Source organism: Mizuhopecten yessoensis, unplaced genomic scaffold (genome assembly GCF_002113885.1).
Source record: "Mizuhopecten yessoensis strain PY_sf001 unplaced genomic scaffold, ASM211388v2 scaffold11033, whole genome shotgun sequence".
NCBI lineage: Eukaryota > Metazoa > Mollusca > Bivalvia > Pectinida > Pectinidae > Mizuhopecten > Mizuhopecten yessoensis.
This window is the reverse complement of record NW_018408845.1, coordinates 36160-55723: the sequence shown is the minus strand read 5'-3', so window position 1 is coordinate 55723 and position 19564 is coordinate 36160. Positions and strand designations below refer to the sequence as shown.

At 36.3% G+C, this 19564-nt stretch overlaps 1 protein-coding gene across 1 annotated transcript in view; it reads right to left on the bottom strand.

Annotated features, from left to right (window-relative positions):
* The window catches only part of LOC110464789 (inositol 1,4,5-trisphosphate receptor type 1-like), a 133172-nt gene extending 115147 nt beyond the window's left edge, over nt 1-18025 (bottom strand). The window contains exons 1-5 of the mRNA XM_021520214.1: nt 18007-18025; nt 17415-17557; nt 17020-17106; nt 14708-14785; nt 6176-6256 (exon numbers count right to left, since the gene is read on the bottom strand). Coding sequence (XP_021375889.1) covers nt 6176-6256; nt 14708-14785; nt 17020-17106; nt 17415-17557; nt 18007-18025 — 408 coding nt within the window. The remainder of the gene's footprint in view (nt 1-6175; nt 6257-14707; nt 14786-17019; nt 17107-17414; nt 17558-18006) is intronic.
* Between the last annotated feature and the right edge of the window lie 1539 nt (nt 18026-19564).

The window sequence follows — 19564 nt, the reverse complement described above, 5'->3', positions numbered from 1 at the left end:
GGGGGGGGGGGGGGGGGGGGGGGAGGGGGTTGTTGTAACAAAAACAGTTCTGTTTGTGTCACAATGTCACGTCAAACTAGCAATAGGATTAATACCAGCACTAGCAGAGCAGGTAACATTGGCAATAGGGGACGATCCTATCGATAGGGGTAACACAAGCACTACGATAGGCAGGGAACCTATTAGTGTCACTGGTAAACTATTAGTGTCACTGTGTTACATTAGGAATACTGTAAAACACAAAATGTTCGTGGGTACTTTCCTTCCTAGTTTTAAGCCATTTAGATCGTTTTGTGGTACAAACTTTCGTCCGTTTCTCATATCCTATATCAACAAACAGCAGACATGTAAATCATTCAAATTCGTTGTATTTATTTTTGTGGTTCAATAACAACCAGGAAAATGTATACACAATGAAGATTTCATGTTATACAGTATAGGGTATCAGTAGTGGTAAGGGTATCAGTAGTGGTAAGGGTAACAGTAGTGGTAAGGGTAACAGTAGTGGTAAGGGTATCAGTAGTGGTAAGGGTAACACTAGTGGTAAGGGTAACAGTAGTGGTAAGAGTATCAGTGGTAAGGGTATCAGTAGTGGTAAGGGTATCAGTAGTGGTAAGGGTATCAGTAGTGGTAAGGGTATCAGTAACTAGTGGTAAGGATATCAGTAGTGGTAAGGGTATCAGTGGTAAGGGTATCAGTAGTGGTAAGGGTATCAGTGGTAAGGGTATCAGTAGTGGTAAGGGTATCAGTAGTAAGGGTATCAGTAGTGGTAAGAGTATCAGTAGTGGTAAGGGTATCAGTAGTGGTAAGGGTATCAGTGGGAAGGGCATCAGTAGTGGTAAGGGTAACAGTAGTGGTAAGAGTATCAGGAGTGGGAAGGGTATCAGTAGTGGGAAGGGTATCAGTAGTGGGAAGAGTATCAGTAGTGGTAAGGGCATCAGTAGTGGCAAGGGTATCAGTAGTGGTAATGGTATCAGTAGTGGTAAGGGTATCAGTAGTGGTAAGGGTATCAGTAGTGGTAAGGGTAACACTACCAGTTGTTACTAGCTATGCCAGTCATAAGGCAATTAAACACACAAAATGAAATCCTGATAAAATGTTTTTAACTAATATCTTATAATATTTCGACTCAAATACCTAACTATCGATGTTTCAAAGAGCAGCAGCTATCCATGACTATGAAGTCATTAGCATGATTAGGTGAATGTTTTTTAAATACGTAATATTAATCAGGGAAACAGATGGGTAGTCTGAGGATGTGGCCTCCCTCCAACACCTACATGCCAGCTGTAAATACACATTGTTCTCCGTTAATTACATCACAGCTTACACTTGTACTGCCATAATATGATGCACACGCAAATACCATGCAGTCTTACAAACAGGATCCAGAGTCTGGGTGGTGCCGTTATTTTTGCAACGTTACATTATGGAATTTAAGGAACTAAGTTAATCAATTTGGTATTTGAGGATTATTGTATGAACTCTCTGCATTCAAAATGTTTAAAAATGACAGGAATATGTTATATTTATATTTCAAATGAAAATAAACACATACTCAGAAGTAGTAAATTGCCGTAATGCCTTACAAATCTGGTGTTTCCAATAGATTTATTTATTAAGTAATACTAGCGTGTGACTTTACTACCCAATAAAGATAACGCAGCAATCACTTATAGTGTAAATGAACAAGTTCTAAGAACGTGAAGTTGACCCAGTACAGTCTAATTTCTTATCACCCCTAGACTTTTACGAACAGGTAAGTTTTTCTCTGTGGAATTTACAAGTACAATAACACAGGCACAAACCATAGAGTTACCTGATTAAATAGAGGAAGAAAGCAAGAGAGATTAAGGGGAAAATCTTGGCCAAATTATCCCAACATAAACTGTCTCGGTTCATGGGAACTTCGGAGCTTGTTACCGAATGTATTTGAGAGTATAAAAACTGAAGTTATAAATAAAGATAAAATGGAGATTAGATTGTACATATAGTACATACACATACATCTAGATATAATGGGAGTAAATAAACCACTCTCAGAAAGCTGTACTTCAGCAGAGTGAGGGATTAGAGAGTTCTCTGCATAGCTCCATTTCAAATTTCGATATTTTTACAATAAATACAAGTCTAAATGTCTATATATTTTTATGTATCTTTAATATTTATTTTAAGCTCAAGCTGTGTTGATTAACCACAAACTTCACACACTGTGTTAGCAAGTGATGCATTTAATTTCTCGGTACAGCAGTTTGTAATTTGTGAATGTTGAACATAAGGGGTAAGTTTATGATCAAACGGCTAGTGTAGAAATATAAAAGATGAGGTGTCAACGGTTACAGGTATCATCAATTATAAACAGGTCAAACAAATTGTTAAATCATTAAGTACTTACAATATAGGCAATTTTAAAATCCTTGTGAAAAGCCTATTATACATTTCTCAAAGAGGTATACTATTTTTTAAGACATTTTTTTTTTTTATATTCTAGGGGTTACCTTCTCTACACCCATATTGTCATGACAAAATTGAAGGCATGCCATAAAATTGGTTTCAGGTAAAAGAAAAAAATTGACCAATCGCTAGACTGATGCCGTCCTTTGAAGATTACAGAGGAGCGATATCCGACTTCAAAAGCTTAATTAGTCTGTCAACTTTACCATAATGCTGCTGCATGATTCTTTTGGTGTCCATCAAAGAATCACACAACCTAGATTAATTGTATCATCCACAATGTGGTGCGCGCAGAGCATTTAATTTCATCATGACATATTCCAGGAGTGCAGAGAACACACCGAGTGTAACCCCTGAAATGTTGAGGATCATGTCAGAATGTAAACTTTTTTAAGTATATCCTTTCCTAGAGTGATCCACACTAATGAAAGCTGAAAAAAGTTTCTTTCTCAATTGGTCAGTTTAATTTTGTCAATGAAATGTCCACTGGAAAGCATCAGCTAAGTGAACTCAGATGATTATGACCGATTAAATAGTTAATTTTACCATAACTGGAGGCATCAGAATTTAGTATGAAAAGTTAAATTTTCATGAATTTGTGCCAGATATTTTCTGATATTATCTTAGATATTATATTCTAGAAATCAATTCAGCTTGAAAACTAAAATAGGAAGCTATATTTTATGAGGATTTAAAGTCTGTTCCTACATTAATGACAATGATCACAGGCTCTGAAATTATTCATCACATCATATGAAAGTACTTAAGTGTCAGATCTAGTAACACCCGTTTTAACACTGAAGCTGTGACACTTTCAGGCCATTATGTTTTGGTTGACATTCTGGGAGAAGATAACAATAAGATGATGGGACACGTTCTACCTGACAAGCTCCGAACAGAGTCCACATTGTACGTTTATCACATCTTTACACACTTGGGTAGGTACGTAAGGTACAAACTAAACACCCGAATAAAGACATTCATGTTATCCAGTGAACCAAACTCTCAAATATGGGGAAAATTTACTGGAAGTAATTTTATTAATTGTTAGCACTAAACTGCAGCATCTTAGATAGAACAAATTATGTGTGTACATATTAAATGCAGGATACACATGTGATCGTTATAAAATACATAGAAATTGATTTTGAATGTCCTAGAATGACCTTTGGTGAATCTGACTGGATGTTTTGACCTTGAATGACCTTTGGTGAATCTGACTGGATGTTTTGACCTTGAATGACCTTTGGTGAATCTGACTGGTAGTTTTGACCTTGAATGACCTTTGGTGAATCTGACTGGTAGTTTTGACCTTGAATGAACTTAACAACACCGGATGGTCCCCAGAGTACTGCTGTCTTAAACTCCTACCACCTCAGGATGTTTGGTCAGGGTGTGTCATAAATAGTGAAGTTATGAGGCGGAAACTGCATTGCTGATGGATAAACAAGACGATACATAACATGCCATGCCAAGGTGGGCGTACTAGAAATATTCCAACAACGACCAAAAAATATAACTACTTTAATTTTTATTTTTTTATGAAAATTCTATCAAGTATAAACGATGTTACTCTTGTACCACCGGACCTGGGTCATATTAAATCCTATTTGTACAATATTTGTAGAACATGTGTTGAGTAAAAACTGTTAAAACTGGGCTTTCTGGATGAGAAGTACTGATAAATAATCACTGTCCTGTGAAAAAGCCTGTAAATGTATGGTGTCCCAGATCACTCTCATAATGTAATATATTTGTAATCTCAATACAGATAATATCACAGACAAACGACATCACTTCAGTCACACAATGTCAAAGCTTTATCATCCAATCTTGTACAGCAACTATTGGCTACCACAGATGTCAGTAGATAGTAGCAGTTTAATGTCTGGTCCTCAATCCTCATATTGCCAATAATTCATGTCATAGATAATTACGGAGTTCCATGAGTAGTATTTATAAACACTGTTTATCATTATGCTGCTGATAATATCTAAATGTCTTCTCCATCTTGCGGAACAGTTACAACTTTTTATCAATTTACGCTAAAATCGTACTAAAATATTTTATTTTTACCTATGCACAAATTCTTTCCATTAATGTTTACTTTTGTATAAAAAAAAAAATCCCAAGATTCAGGATAATTCTGTAGATTATTCCTACCAAAAAGTTTCATTTATCAAATTCTATGAGAACCGTATTCAGTCCATGTTTACCCACGTCACATGTGATTGTTTACGAAACAAATGGTATTCAGCAATATATTGAACGAGTTCCAAGCAACAGAGCATTGAACATAGAAGTGGCTGATGGGTGACCGCCCACACATTAGTTCTTTCAAACAAGAGGGTGACCAAGACATCATATTCGTTTAATTACTATCAGGCTACCAGATCACTGTAGAAGATTATAACAACAACAATACAAAATTGTTTGAGGGTTCTGGTGATGGATTCCTTCTCGTGATATCTGCATGTATTAAATGTGTCTAGGAATACAAAGCAGAGCTTTTGTTCAATACAGACAAGTTTTATTTTATTGAATTAACTTACTCAATGACATAAATGTTTATTCACCAAAGTGATATATCAACACTGGTCTAATTTGCCAGTGTGTTCTAGGGTTCCCATTGATGATGTTATCATAGATACCATAAGCTATGTTTTATAAAGCAGAATTTTGTGACAAAATTGGTACTGGGTCTTTTTTTTCTAAGTTTTTATTCTCTTCTCTATTGATATAAAGCTATGTGTATTACCACAACACTTTCACAAGCTCTGTATGCGTCTAGCCCATATGATCCAAAATCCATTCATACTGAAGAGCATGAATTGGATTGTTCTGAAGTGATACAGCAGAACTGACACAGAAACTGTATCACTTTTACAAAGAGCCACCTAGTAAAGCAACCAACCCTAGTTCTACAAAGAGCCACCTAGTAAATCAACCAACCCTAGTTCTACAAAGAGCTACCTAGTAAAGCAACCAATCCTAGTTCTACAAAGAGCCACCTAGTAAAGCAACCAACCCTAGTTCTACAAAGAGCCACCTAGTAAAGCAACCAACCATATAGTTCTACAAAGAGCCACCTAGTAAAGCAACCAACCATAGTTCTACAAAGAGCCACATAGTAAAGCAACCAACCATAGTTCTACAAAGAGCCACCTAGTAAAGCAACCAACCCTAGTTCCTAGTAACTGAATAAGTAACTGTCTGATTTCAGTACTGTCATTGATATATCATCATTTATATTCTACACAGGTAGGACACAAGTTAACTAAATGCTTCCTCCGTCACTATCATATCCTACCACCAGAACATGTGATGTCTACACAGAGCTCATCACCATTGAAACGGCTTCACACAACTTGTCTATCAGTCTGTTCATCGCCTTTCAATTTGTTCAAGAGGGAGGATGCTACTATAACCCTGCACATCTAGGTAAACTTCAGTTTAACATTGAGAACAATTAACTCTGTACATGTAATGAATTTCCAATGATTCATGTATTGGAACATTAAAAGCTCACCACTACACAACCTGGCTTTTACTGAATGTACTTCAAACAAATTGTCAGCCACATACAAGAGGACCAAGATGTGCCCACTTTCTGTATCATAACTGCCATCTTAAATCAAATCTGTAGTGCTAATCTTAAACAAAACTAATGATTCTATGAACCCAATGTGTCAGATGGCACAGAATTATGAGAAACACTTACCACTTCCCCTTCCGACTTAACTTTGTACCGAGGTAGGATCCGGAACTGTGCATTTTTGGCATTGAATTCATGTAATGACACCTGTAAAATACAAAAACTCGGGTTATTAATCTTATACTACAATTAGTAATTACTGAAGCGAAATATAGTATAGCTATAGAGTCCAACATCTTTATAAATTTGTGTTAGATCATTTGTTAAGGTAAAAACCACATCGATGATTGTACAAGGATTTAGTATCTTGAGGTCAATGTACCTTGTCATCTGTGAACTTTATTACGGTTTTCTCATGGACGAATGTTTTGGGGGGGAAATGGGGTACACAAGTACTTTTTCTTCTTATGTGCATTTTATTTTGAAATTCATGATTGTTGGAACTACAATCACTCCATTAAGGTGGAATTTTTACTTTGAAAAATTTACTGTAGGTGAGGAGGGAAATAAAAAAAAAAGCAAAACTTCTAAAAGTAACAATTTCAAAATTCACGAAATTTACAAAACATATCCCAAAAACCTCATTGACAGTAGCTCATATAGGGTGTAATAATTAATATCAGATGACTCACACTTTTACTACACACCCATTGGTTGGATCTCAATCATATGGAGGTTGGTGATTTTTGAAATTGACTGTGTTACTATTTTTAGAAAAAGCAAGTTAATATTGACTTTATAATGTCATTTCAATTGTAACGTGACAATGCTCTCTGCAAATGCAGTCCTTTCCACCATACAATTTTCATCACTTCTATCTTGTTTAATGCTTAAATCTTTGTTAAGCATAACAATAAAGGACTTTCATTTTTGTGAATAGATGGTTATATGGCCAGATAAAGTGATATTGACCTCGACAATGCCTCTGTCAATATTATTTTCTCAGGTCATTATAACTGCATGTTCACCTCAACAAAAGTCAATAATTGATAAATATCTCACGTTGAATCATATATTTCATTTCTTAAGGGATCGAATCACCAAAACAAGAAAGTCAGATCCTGTTCCACATCCAACCTAATTTCTCACCCACCTTTCAAAACTTACTACGTGTATTCAAAGATGTACATATTCATTTATCCAAACAGATCATATATAAAAATGGATAAATGCCTGGTTGAAATTCGTAGCTATTTAACACAGCTATTACAATCTGAATGCAAACAACGTAGGCACTAAATATCTCACAACCACATGTTTCACACAATTCTTCATCAATACCATCTGGAACAGTTCTTCAGGAAAGATTGATTATGTATAATGGGAACATGCAACGAGCCTACTGTTAAATTGATGGGCAATACCTTAGCCAATTAGGAAAGGCAGGACTAATGAAGCTTCAAAGGCATCAGATTTAAATTACTTGGAACTGGAGTGCCCCTTATTAATGAATGATTTGCTGCAAACAAATGTCCAAATCTTCAGGAATTTGAGTCATTTTATGTTAAGGTGTTCACATCTTGTAGCTATAGGAACGAAATGTAGTGCTATGAGCTGGTAGACTTGCAAATTTTTTTTTTATGAAATTTTATGACTAAATTCTACGCATTCCTATAAATTCTGTATAAGTACAGTCAAACGTTTAGGACCTAAATCATGCCAATTATGAGTGCAATAAACAGCTAAAGAACCAAATCAACAGCTTGATTTGAATATCTTTTAACACTTCTTGGTTGCATTCGTAACAATCCCTTAGACAAGGCTGGTGCTATAATCACTGCTTGTAACAATCCCTTAGAAAAGGCTGGTGCTATCACAGCTTGCAACAATCCCTTAGACAAGGCTGGTGCTATAGTCACTGCTTGTAACAATCCCTTAGAAAAGGCTGGTGCTATCACAGCTTGCAACAATCCCTTAGACAAGGCTGGTGCTATAATCACTGCTTGTAACAATCCCTTAGAAAAGGCTGGTGCTATCACTGCTTGCAACAATCCCTTAGACAAGGCTAGTTCTATCACTGCTTGCAACAATCCTTTAGAAAAGGCTGGTTCTATCACTGCTTGTAACAATCCCTTATACAAGGCTGGTGCTATCACTGCTTGTAACAATCCCATAGACAAGGCTGGTGCTATCACTGCTTGTAACAATCCCATAGACAAGGCTGGTTCTATCACTGCTTGTAACAATCCCTTAGAAAAGGCTGGTTCTATCACTGCTTGCAACAATCCCTTAGACAAGGCTGGTTCTATCACTGCTTGCAACAATCCTTTAGAAAAGGCTGGTTCTATCACTGCTTGTAACAATCCCTTAGACAAGGCTGGTGCTATCACAGCTTGTAACAATCCCTTAGACAAGGCTAGAGCTATCACTGCTTGTAACAATCCCTTTGAAAAGGCTGGTGCTATCACAGCTTGTAACAATCCCTTAGACAAGGCTGGAGCTATCACTGCTTGTAACAATCCCTTAGACAATGCTGCATGGTGCTATCACTGCTTGTAACAATCCCTTTGAAAAAGCTGGTGCTATCACTGCTTGTAACAATCCATTAGAAAAGGCTGGTGCTATCACTGCTTGCAACAATCCCTTAGACAAGGCTGGTTCTATCACTGCTTGCAACAATCCCTTAGACAAGGCTGGTTCTATCACTGCTTGCAACAATCCCTTAGACAAGGCTGGTGCTATCACTGCTTGTAACAATCCCTTAGACAAGGCTGCATGGTGCTATCACTGCTTGTAACAATCCCTTTGAAAAGGCTGGTTCTACCACTGCTTGCAACAATCCCTTAGACAAGGCTGGTGCTATAATCACAGCTTGTAACAATCCCTTAGAAAAGGCTGGTGCTATCACTGCTTGTAACAATCCCTTAGAAAAGGCTGGTTCTATCACTGCTTGTAACAATCCCTTAGACAAGGCTGGTGCTATAATCACTGCTTGTAACAATCCCTTAGACAAGGCTGCATGGTGCTATCACTGCTTGTAACAATCCCTTAGAAAAGGCTGGTGCTATCACTGCTTGTAATTAATGCAGGCAATTGCATTCCTCGTTTAAACAAGAGGCCCAATGGGCCTGCATCGCTCACCTGGTATTAATCTCACACTTGTAATCTTAAAAGTAGACTAAAATACAGCTACAGGCAAAATATCAGTGTTTCATTCATAAGAACCTATTAAAAGATTTAAACATATGACACCTGTGACCTTGAATGTCGAACAAGGACATTATAATAATATCATCACCCTTGGCCTTTTGCTTATTCAGAAGAAGTTGTTTAAAGGTTTAGAACATATTTGACCCTGTGACCTTGAAAAAAGAAGAAGGTCATTCATTTGAACAAACTTTAAAGCCCTTCATCCAAACATGCTTCTAGCCAAATATCATCACCCTAGGCCTATTGGTTATTCAGAAGAAGTTGTTTAAATGTTTAAAACATATTTGCCCTCTGTGACCTTGAATATAAGTCAATGTCATTTATTTGAACAAACTTGGTAGCCCTTCATCCCAGCATCTTACTGCCCAAATATCATCACCCTAGGCCTCTCGGTTATTCAGAAAAAGGTGTTTAAAGGTTTATAGCATATTTGACCCCTGTGACCTTGAAAGTGGATCAAGGTCATTTATTTGAACAAACTTAGTAGCCCTTCATCCCAGCATGTTACTGGCCAACTTTCATCACCCTAGGCCTCTTGGTTATTCAGAAGAAATTGTTAAAAAAAAAAACATATTTGACCCCTGTGACCTTGAATATAAGTCAAGGTCATTTATTTGAAAAATCCTGGCAGCCCTTCATCCAAGCATGTTACTGGCTAAATATAATCACCCTAGGCCTCTTGGTTTTTCAGAAGAAGTTGTTTAAATGTTTTAACATATTTGACCCCTGTGACCTTGGATATAAGTCAAGGTCATTTATTTGAAAAAACTTGGAAGCCCTTCATCCCAGCATGTTACTGGCCAAATATCATCACCCTAGGCCTCTCGGTTATTCAGAAGAAATTGTTTAAAAGATTTAAACATATTTGACCCCTGTGACCTTGAAAATTGATGAAGGTCATTCATTTAAACAAACTTGGTAGCCCTTCATCCAAGCATGCTGCTGGCCAAATATCATCACCGACGGAAGGATGGCGGACGACGGACGCCGCACCGTGCCATAAGCTCATTTGGCCCTTCGGGCCAGGTGAGCTAAAAAAACACCTAGAAATGCGTTAGTCATCCTTCAAACCAAAATCTTGAGGGTGTCTCAAAGGGTTACTGTCATCCTGTGTATTTTTTGAGTTTCTAGAAGATAAACCATTTAAGAGTCCAGAATTGTTTTAGCATGATGTGTCACTGTGACTTTTTGACTAGAAATGAATAGAGGTCATATACTCTACTAATCAAGTCATCCTGTAGATTTTCAAGGTCTCAGGAGGGGAAGATGCTAAACTGAGAATTGAAATTTATTTGTTCACAAAATGGCTCATTGTGACTTTGATCCTCCTCACTGGATGCATTTTCATCCTGTGCAGCTTAAAGGTTCCAAGTAGAACAATTAAATATAATATAAATATAAACTTTGTTTATTTTACAACAATTATGAAACAAGTTATTTCAACTTATATTAATCACTCTTGTTGGCCCGGATGTTAGCGTGTGGGAGGTCTTAGTGTGGGAGGAAACCGGAATACCCAGAGAAATCCCAGGTGCTCGGGCAGGTGACCCCAACCTTTTCACGTCTGATCGGGGAATCGAACCCCGGCCGCTATGGTGAAAGACAAGTGCGCTATCCACTGCACCACCCGACCACCCAGAACAATTTAATGGGTCATTACGACATTGACCTTGACCTCTGAACCAAAAATCAGGTTTTATCACTCATTGGTAAAAATAATCCCATGAAGTTTTAAGGTCATACATAATTAGGATTATGAAGATTTCATACACGGAGAGTGTGACCTTGACCTTCAGAACCCAAACCTCAATATCCAAGGATATAGTCACTGTATCTTGATGATTGTAGCTAGAAAGAAACAAATATGATGGTCTAGAAAGCTCTGTTGATTAGATGGGTAGATGTGTGAACTGAACGAGAGGGTGATTCAGTAAATTGTACTGTAACTTTAAACAAGATCATTATATAAATAATCATTTATATGAATAATATTAAGGTGAATTTTTCAACTTAGTGGTAGATTGACCTCAAAATCATTCATGAACAGAATAACTTCTAATTTGATACCCGAAAAAATGTTTTTCGATTAAAAAAGTGGGGGGGGTTTCAGAATGCTTTCAAACAGGAATCTTTTGTTTAAAATCTATACATGTATTTAAAATCAGCAATATTGACAGTAGGATCTGCTTATCAATGCCAGCAATCATAAAAGGTAGCTTTATACAGCAGGATAGAAAACCAGTGGAATTCAATATTGATGTGGTATTGGAGAAATGTGTACGTGACACAAACGAATGGATGATACATAAATCAGAACAAAACAACAAGAGTAATACCAGTCAAACTATAGTAACTTATCCTGAGGATAAACTGTATCGTTATTCTATTTTTACTGGAAAAAAGTGAAATATTTATTATAAACAAAACTTAGTTTTAGGCTCGATGAACACAATTCAGGTATTTACATACAAATGACAACTTCAGGACTAGGAATTTGACAATAAAACAATTTACCCTGTGTAATAAAAAAAAATATTGGACATATTCTGTTGCACAATCAAAAGATACATTGTCTTTGAACATAGGACCTGGATTGGGATAATGGGCTTTACACAGAACCTATTCCATTGCCTCCCTCCAAATCATCTTTGCTACAGACCTGCAAATTGCTATAAACTACCATGTTGACATTCTCGATTGTCAGAGAATGAATTCCTGCTGCCTAATGTGATATTAATGACAGTCCTTGAGGATATGTTTATTTATTGTGTTTTTCTATGAGGAGCCTAGAGGATTCCTGCAGCCAGTACTTTTGGATGAAGAGCCTAGAGATTACTGGCATATTGCAAAATAATACATGTAGTAATTATATAGATATATAATTATCTATAAATATAGACATGTATTTATCATTGTCTATTGTGTGAGAGCATAGCACACGTTTTGAGTTCTAGATGAAAACTATATGTTGTTGAAGTTACAATAGCTCAAAAGTAATAATCATTGATTTCTCACTTACAAATATTTTTTTCATTTTCTTTTTTAAATTGTCAAAAATATATATTAATCTTTATGAGGCACACTAGACTGAGTTTTGTTAATGTTTAACTGGGAACACTATATTTTTATAAAAAAAATCCTCCATTATTTCTTCATACACGCTGTATAGCAATAACATATTATAACTGCCATTAAAATCCAATATGTCCTCATGGCAACAATCAATCTTTCAATCAATCTAAATATTAATCATACACAAAAAGAGGGGGGTGGGGGCTGCATTATCTCTCAAGTTTCTTGAGAAAATATTGCTGAAGGATGCACAGCAAGCAGAGGCAGTAACCACTGATGAAAGACACTTTGAACAGCCAACCTTTTGATATTATAATGGGCTTAAAAAGATTACAAAAAGGAGAACAGTTTATTTTTTTCCTGAATTCAAGGAAGGTGACAATTTGAAATCTTCTGTAACATAATATAAAAAAATATTTGTAAACATGTAGAGTGTAAAAAAATGCATAATATATACTACAGCTTGTGTATACCAGACCTTCTTTAGGGTATCATGTTACACATTTCTGTGTAAAAGATTCCACCTGTCCATTCAGAAATCATTTTTGGTTTATATGGGTAACATATTACATTAGTATTCAAACATCCTGTATTACGAGACCACCCTTGGAAACTCCAAAAGGTGGTTTCCTAATGCTGATGGTCTCTTGATAAATGTTCAATTGACAATGAACAACTGCAGTGAGGAACATTAAAGTAGTCTTTTACTAGTCTCTTAGTATGCCTGTACCCTGTCCACACAATCTACTACAAAGTATGTCTACAGAGACCTTAGTACGCCTGTACCCTGTCCACACAATCTGCTACAAAGTATGTCTACAGAAGACCTTAGTACGCCGGTATCCTGTCTACACAATCTACTACAAAGTATGTCTACAGAAGATCTTAGTACGCCTGTACCCTGTCCACACAATCTACTACAAAGTATGTCTACTGAAGACCTTAGTACCCTGTATCCTGTCCACACAATCTACTACAAAGTATGTCTACAGAAGACCTTAGTACGCCTGTATCCTGTCTACACAATCTACTACAAAGTATGTCTACAGAAGATCTTAGTACGCCTGTACCCTGTCTACACAATCTACTACAAAGTATGTCTACAGAAGACCTTAGTACACCTGTATCCTGTCCACACAATCTACTACAAAGTATGTCTACAGAAGACCTTAGTACGCCTGTACCCTGTCCACACAATCTACTACAACGTATGTCTACAGAAGACCTTAGTATGCCTGTATCCTGTCCACACAATCTACTACAAAGTATGTCTACAGAAAACCTTAGTACGCCTGTACCCTGTCCAAACAATCTACTACAACGTATGTCTACAGAAGACCTTAGTACACCTGTACCCTATCCACACTATCTACTACAAAATAACAATCATCTCCAGCAACCCTTCATGTCAGAAATATATATTGTGTGACATAACCATGTCATCTGTCCTGACTCCTATATATGATGTATTTGTCGTTAGTTTCTATGATGATATACACCTGGTGCTGTCAGTGACAATGTTTAACTGATCTGATTATAAATGAATGGGACAGTAGAGCTATCACTGACAGCTAAGTATCTGTTAAAGTGTCACTGGAACAGACACAATGACTCCATGACAACATTCTACACAAGGACAAAGCGTTTCAAGCTTCACAGCAATTGAACAATATTACAAAATTTTGGACTATTTTTTACAATTTTCAAATGCTATGCATATTTTTTGTTGGTTTTGATCCTTTGGGGATTCATTTCATTTTCAACACGCTGGGATTTGTTTGTCATAATTTCAATATTCAATGAAACAAACTACATGAAATTTTTACAGTTCACTTATTCTGAAGCTACACATACTAAAGTAGATGTATATGGGCAGACCTAATGATATGTAACTCTTACTGCTGTTTAATTACCTCCTGGTTTCTCAGCATGTTTTACAAATACATTTACAGCTACCAGCACTAACACATCTCATCAATCTCTTAAGTATTTCATTACTCAAGCAACTTTTGGTTTTTCACAAATGAAAAAAAAAATCAGTGATTTTCCATTAGTTTGAATATACTTTCAACACCACAAATATGTTGGGTTTTCTTTTCACACACATTATACATTTGACTTAATTATCAAATCTAAATTAAAAACATTCTGATTTGTGGGGTTGTCATAGGAAACACTTCAGTTATACACAAAGACTGAATCATAGCAAATGGACTGGTGTAGGATCTGCACTTAACATCCTCATTAAAAAGAGCAGGACTCCTTGTGATTTTGTTTTAATTTTTTGCTTTTGTTTTGTATTAGTGGACAGTTGGACTCATACATGACAATGTCATTTCACATATGTATGTGATGATACATTTGAGAGGACCCTACCTTCATATTGTTTTTATCCTTTTGACTGGTCTGTGTGGTGCTCATGTGCACAAACTTCCCTGTGAATATATGCTTCAGCTGTAATCACAGAAAGAAAGAAAGTGTTAATACAGTGTTAATAATGGACAATGGGTACTGTATGTTTTCAGCTGTAATCTCAAAAAATAGGTTAGCAGGTAAGACAGTGTAGCTACAGGGATAACAGGTACTGTATGTCTTCAGCTGTAAATGCAGGAAGAATAGGTCCATTCATATCTTTAATTTGGTGATCACTAAAGGCTGAAAATAGGTACATACTTGTATATACTTTAGCTGTAAACATGTAGGCAACTGTAAAATACATGCCAATTAAATTAAGGACACACACGTTTGTCCAGACAAAACTAAAGTATGTACATTAATGTATGTAAAAGTAGTGGGGATGGATAATACTCCCTCTGATCTGCCCCTCGCTATATTTCTAGTATTTATCTTAAAAACAAGCTCAATGGCTGTAGTTCATATCTCATGTAGTGGAAATGAATTCAATATATTTCTATCTTATTATTCAACCAAACACAGCTTAAATATTTCAGGATGTGTTTTACATTTCATTACAAAATGATATTAATCAAAAGACAGTTTCTCTAATTTCCATACATTATACTGTTTACCTCCTGTTCATAGACTTTGAGTCCGACAGAAGGAGGTTCAGCTGTATTGTATCATAGAGCTCTATAGGGAGGCACTAGTGGAGTACAGCACCAGTATATAGGTATGACAACAAAATTAAGAATTCTTAGCAGGTGGGACAATACTTTGCAGATAGGATGATAATTATCTTGGCTATGATAACAGAATGTTGTCTTGTGCTTTGACCTTCTACCTGCATCAGGTGTTAGCACATAACAATGGTTGCCTACCCCAAATGTACTTTTCTGCCAAGACTAAATACTAAGCCCTCTTGTTATAAAATTGTTGGCATACGACGTGCTGCAAATTTCATGCGTGGATGAGTGTGCTAACTTTTTGTTACTGTCTGTGTGTATAAACATGAGGGTGGTGTTAGGAGAGTTGGGAAATGGTCAGGACAGAGTTGGAATCTACAAACAATAACATGTGTAATTGTGGTGTAAATGCACATCAAGTCTGTACTTTCACTTTTTCTTTATCCATCATTGATCACCCCTCTGTCTAACATATGGTTTGGTCGCTCTCCCATACCCTAACCCTCACTGTTCCCGCATGTATAGTTAGCCTTACTGTTCTCACCGAATTGTTAGCCTATAGCTACTATATTTCCTAATTTTGCATTATGTCCGGCAATTAATAACACCATACCACTGACCCAGGGATGCCAACATCATCAGACATGTCCGTATAAACCAGACACAATTTGCCTTGCGCTATACAAACTCAAAGCATTTCTACACAGATCTGAGGTCCACTGATGTTAGAAATGGTTTGTGTTCTTTGAAAAGTAATGCTTGGATCTGATTTTTGATTGTGTATATGATCAATACAGCTACATTTAGACTTTAGATGCGGTAATGTAAATTGGAAATTAGATGTAACATTTATAGTAGTACATATACATCACGGCATTCTCTACTTGTAATTGAAGAAGCCAGGCACATGTACACGTCAATTTCAAAGGAACTTTTCCTAGGCTAATTTCCATGAAATATGACTATAGCCCAAAATCTTGGGTATACTTTTTCAGAAAGCAGAAATGTATCACTAAATATAATCTTTTGTAAACTTGTATACTCCAAAGATGTTATGGAACAAACCAATATTCATGTAAATCTGTACAAATAATGTTTATGATGGAATTAAACTTTCAATTTAAAATTCTTAAGATTGCATATCCTGTAAAATGTTACTTTTGTGCACTGTAGATACATTTAAAGGAAATGAACATAGAAATTCATTGTCAAACATCTTTTTTTGTCGATAAAGATCTATCAGAAAAGTTTGTTAAGTACAACCAAGAATTTCTCAATATGTTAGGTTCCCAGAACTATGATGAACATTAATATTATTCATCGTCAGATTATTGTTCAGTATTCAGATTTGTCTCAACCTTGATGCTAATTTATTTCACCTGCATTTATAAACATGTTATTCATTATCTGTCATCAAGCAAAGCATATTTTCCAAATCAGAAACCTGTATACATTTATCTTGATATTCAGTTCTAGAACTAGATCTCTTTTATCTAATACAAGGACAGCCTCCTTATAACAGAACCTTTTCCCCTAAGAATCTAGATAATCTCCCTGTGTGGGACGCATTTTCTATAGAAACCTTGACCAAATTTCTAGACCTACCTGTACGACCTCCCCGTATCTGACCCGTTTTCCATACTGCCTCGTCTGTTCTGCCTCGTTATCTTTGTTTTCTGCCTCCGCTGCCAACTGAAACATCAAAACCAGGTACTCAAGTCTTTTTGCAGAAGTTACCTATTGTGGTACTAGTCTCAGAATTACACATATAATGACTTTCTGAAGATATGTTTTCCTTTGGTATGTAAGCAATTTTTTCTATAAAAATCATTTTTAGTTGCATACATGATTGTAAGTACTCATTTGATATTTGTTATTTTTCTTCTAACAAATATCTGACTTTGAGGGAGAATGTCTCTCTCACTACAACAGAAATAAATAGGGTTCTACAGCACTTTTGGAAGTCATCTGTATACTTGTTGATTTGTTGATGAACTTACACGAGCTTGCAGAGCAAGACTGTGTTTGGCGACAGCCGGACTTTCTGTTGATGAAGAGTTTTCTCTGTTGTCTGTGTTCTGCCATTTTCTGTATTTCTTGTTGAGTTTGTATCTGTTTTGGATGCATATTTGAAACACAACAGCTACAAAAAAAAAAGATGCAATAAGCAAACATATATCCAAAGATTTCAATTTTTGCATAAATTTTGAACTTTAACTTTAAAATAAATTCAGTCCTGTGATGTAGATCATCCATCTACAATGTACCAAAGGAAGAAAGTTTTTTCTCTTGCATTTGCCAACATGCATATACTCAATAAATCATCTGTTAATGATTTTATAAATTGTTTTGTTAATCCCGTACATTGTATCAAACATTTTTTTCTTTACTACAATCCAGTAGGAAGTTGTGTATAGGAAATATAAATCACAACACATCAAACAGCCAGATGATGGCAGCAATCAATGTTCTGTTACCGAATAAAGTATCAACCTTCTGTTAATTGTTAAAAAATATTCTTACAATAAACAGTTTTCTTATTGGCACTGCTTCGCTAAACAAATTGTAATGGTACCAATCCTATTCAATTACCCCCTGGTACCGATTTCATTACAGTGCAACCATGCAGGTATTCCCCACACAAACAGAATGAACTGGTTTTTCTGTATTTACTGTTCTATCTGAACTTTACTAGCACCTTTTTCCTATGTTCTTCAGGAAGTGTAGCCAGTTAGGGTAACAAACAGTGCTGTGAACAGTAATGATGCACGGTTATAGAGTTCCTACAGGAATTAATTTTCAGTGTGCTGGTGAAATATAGCCTAGCCGGTTCTCGAAATGTGGACGTGTCCTAAAGTGTCCTAAAGTACCGGACTCAAAAAATCTGTGTCTCAAAGCTCACTGATTACGAAAATAAACTAACAAGAAACCTATCTGTGGAGTTTCCAAATTTCCAGGGGTGGGGGTTCCATGTAAGGAAAAATTGAGGAAAATAGTGAAAAAATGATATTTAAAGAAAACTCTCAGGGTGGGGGTCTTGAAGCCCAAAATAACCCTCTGGATCCGCCTTTGCAAATGAATAAACGAGAACAGTTTTCATAAAGTAACGCGGGCTCCTCCTTTCAGCATAAAACGGCACGTTGTACTTTTTACCTCTATTTGAAGAGTTCTGAGGGAACCGGAAACGGAACGGACTGGAAACGGAACGAACTTATCGAGCCGTTCCGCTTTAACGCAGTACTAACACCTGCAATCTACTAAACTATTGTACATGTCTTTCAGAGGCAATATCTGCTGTTCATTTTCTACAAGGGAATTACTTTGATATCGAATGTTCAAAAGCAGATAATAACATGTAATATGAAATGGCAAAGCCTAAAAAGAGCGTAGCTTTCAGAATGAGATAAAATAAACTTTTTTTAAGTCGGATAATCGAGGAATAACAATAAAACATGGGCTCTAATGAGACTTAAGACCGACATTACAATTATGGGAATTTCGTTTACAGAAAGTTCGCATAACCAGAAGCGAGATCATGATTTTCTTTCTATACCCTCTCAAAAGTTATTTTCTCCTGCTTAGTAATTCTTAGTACATAAGAGTTTGCCTCGCCATTTTTTTCGTGTGAAAGCCCAGTCAACTAAACTGCTAAGAGCCTCAAAGTTATAAATATAAGCTAAAAACAAAAATATCAGGGGTGGCCGAACTTGCCCCGGTCTCCCATATGGAGACTTTTTGTATCATAGATGATTAGAAAAAATGTATTAACAGTATAATCTTTGCAGTAATGACGCCGTTTTCTTCCAGTCAAAGCTAAAGTAGATATTTGTTCTTGTGTGTAACGTATATGATGGGTCGGGTGGCGCAGTGGATAGCGCGCTCGTATTCACCAAGATGACCGGATTCAATCCCGGTCACCTGCCCAACAACGCATGTTTTCTCCGGATACTCTGGCTTCCTTTTTCATTAAGAATTAAATCCTCTCCATGTTTCCGTCAGGGCACAAAACGAATTATCAAGATAAGTTGCGAAAAATGTTTGGCAGTTGCTTTAGAAAACAAGTGCATATTATATTTTTAACGATAAGTCCCAGTAAATGTATTGAGATGTAACTTAAAAAAAAGAAACATTGTAATATTTCGATGTAATG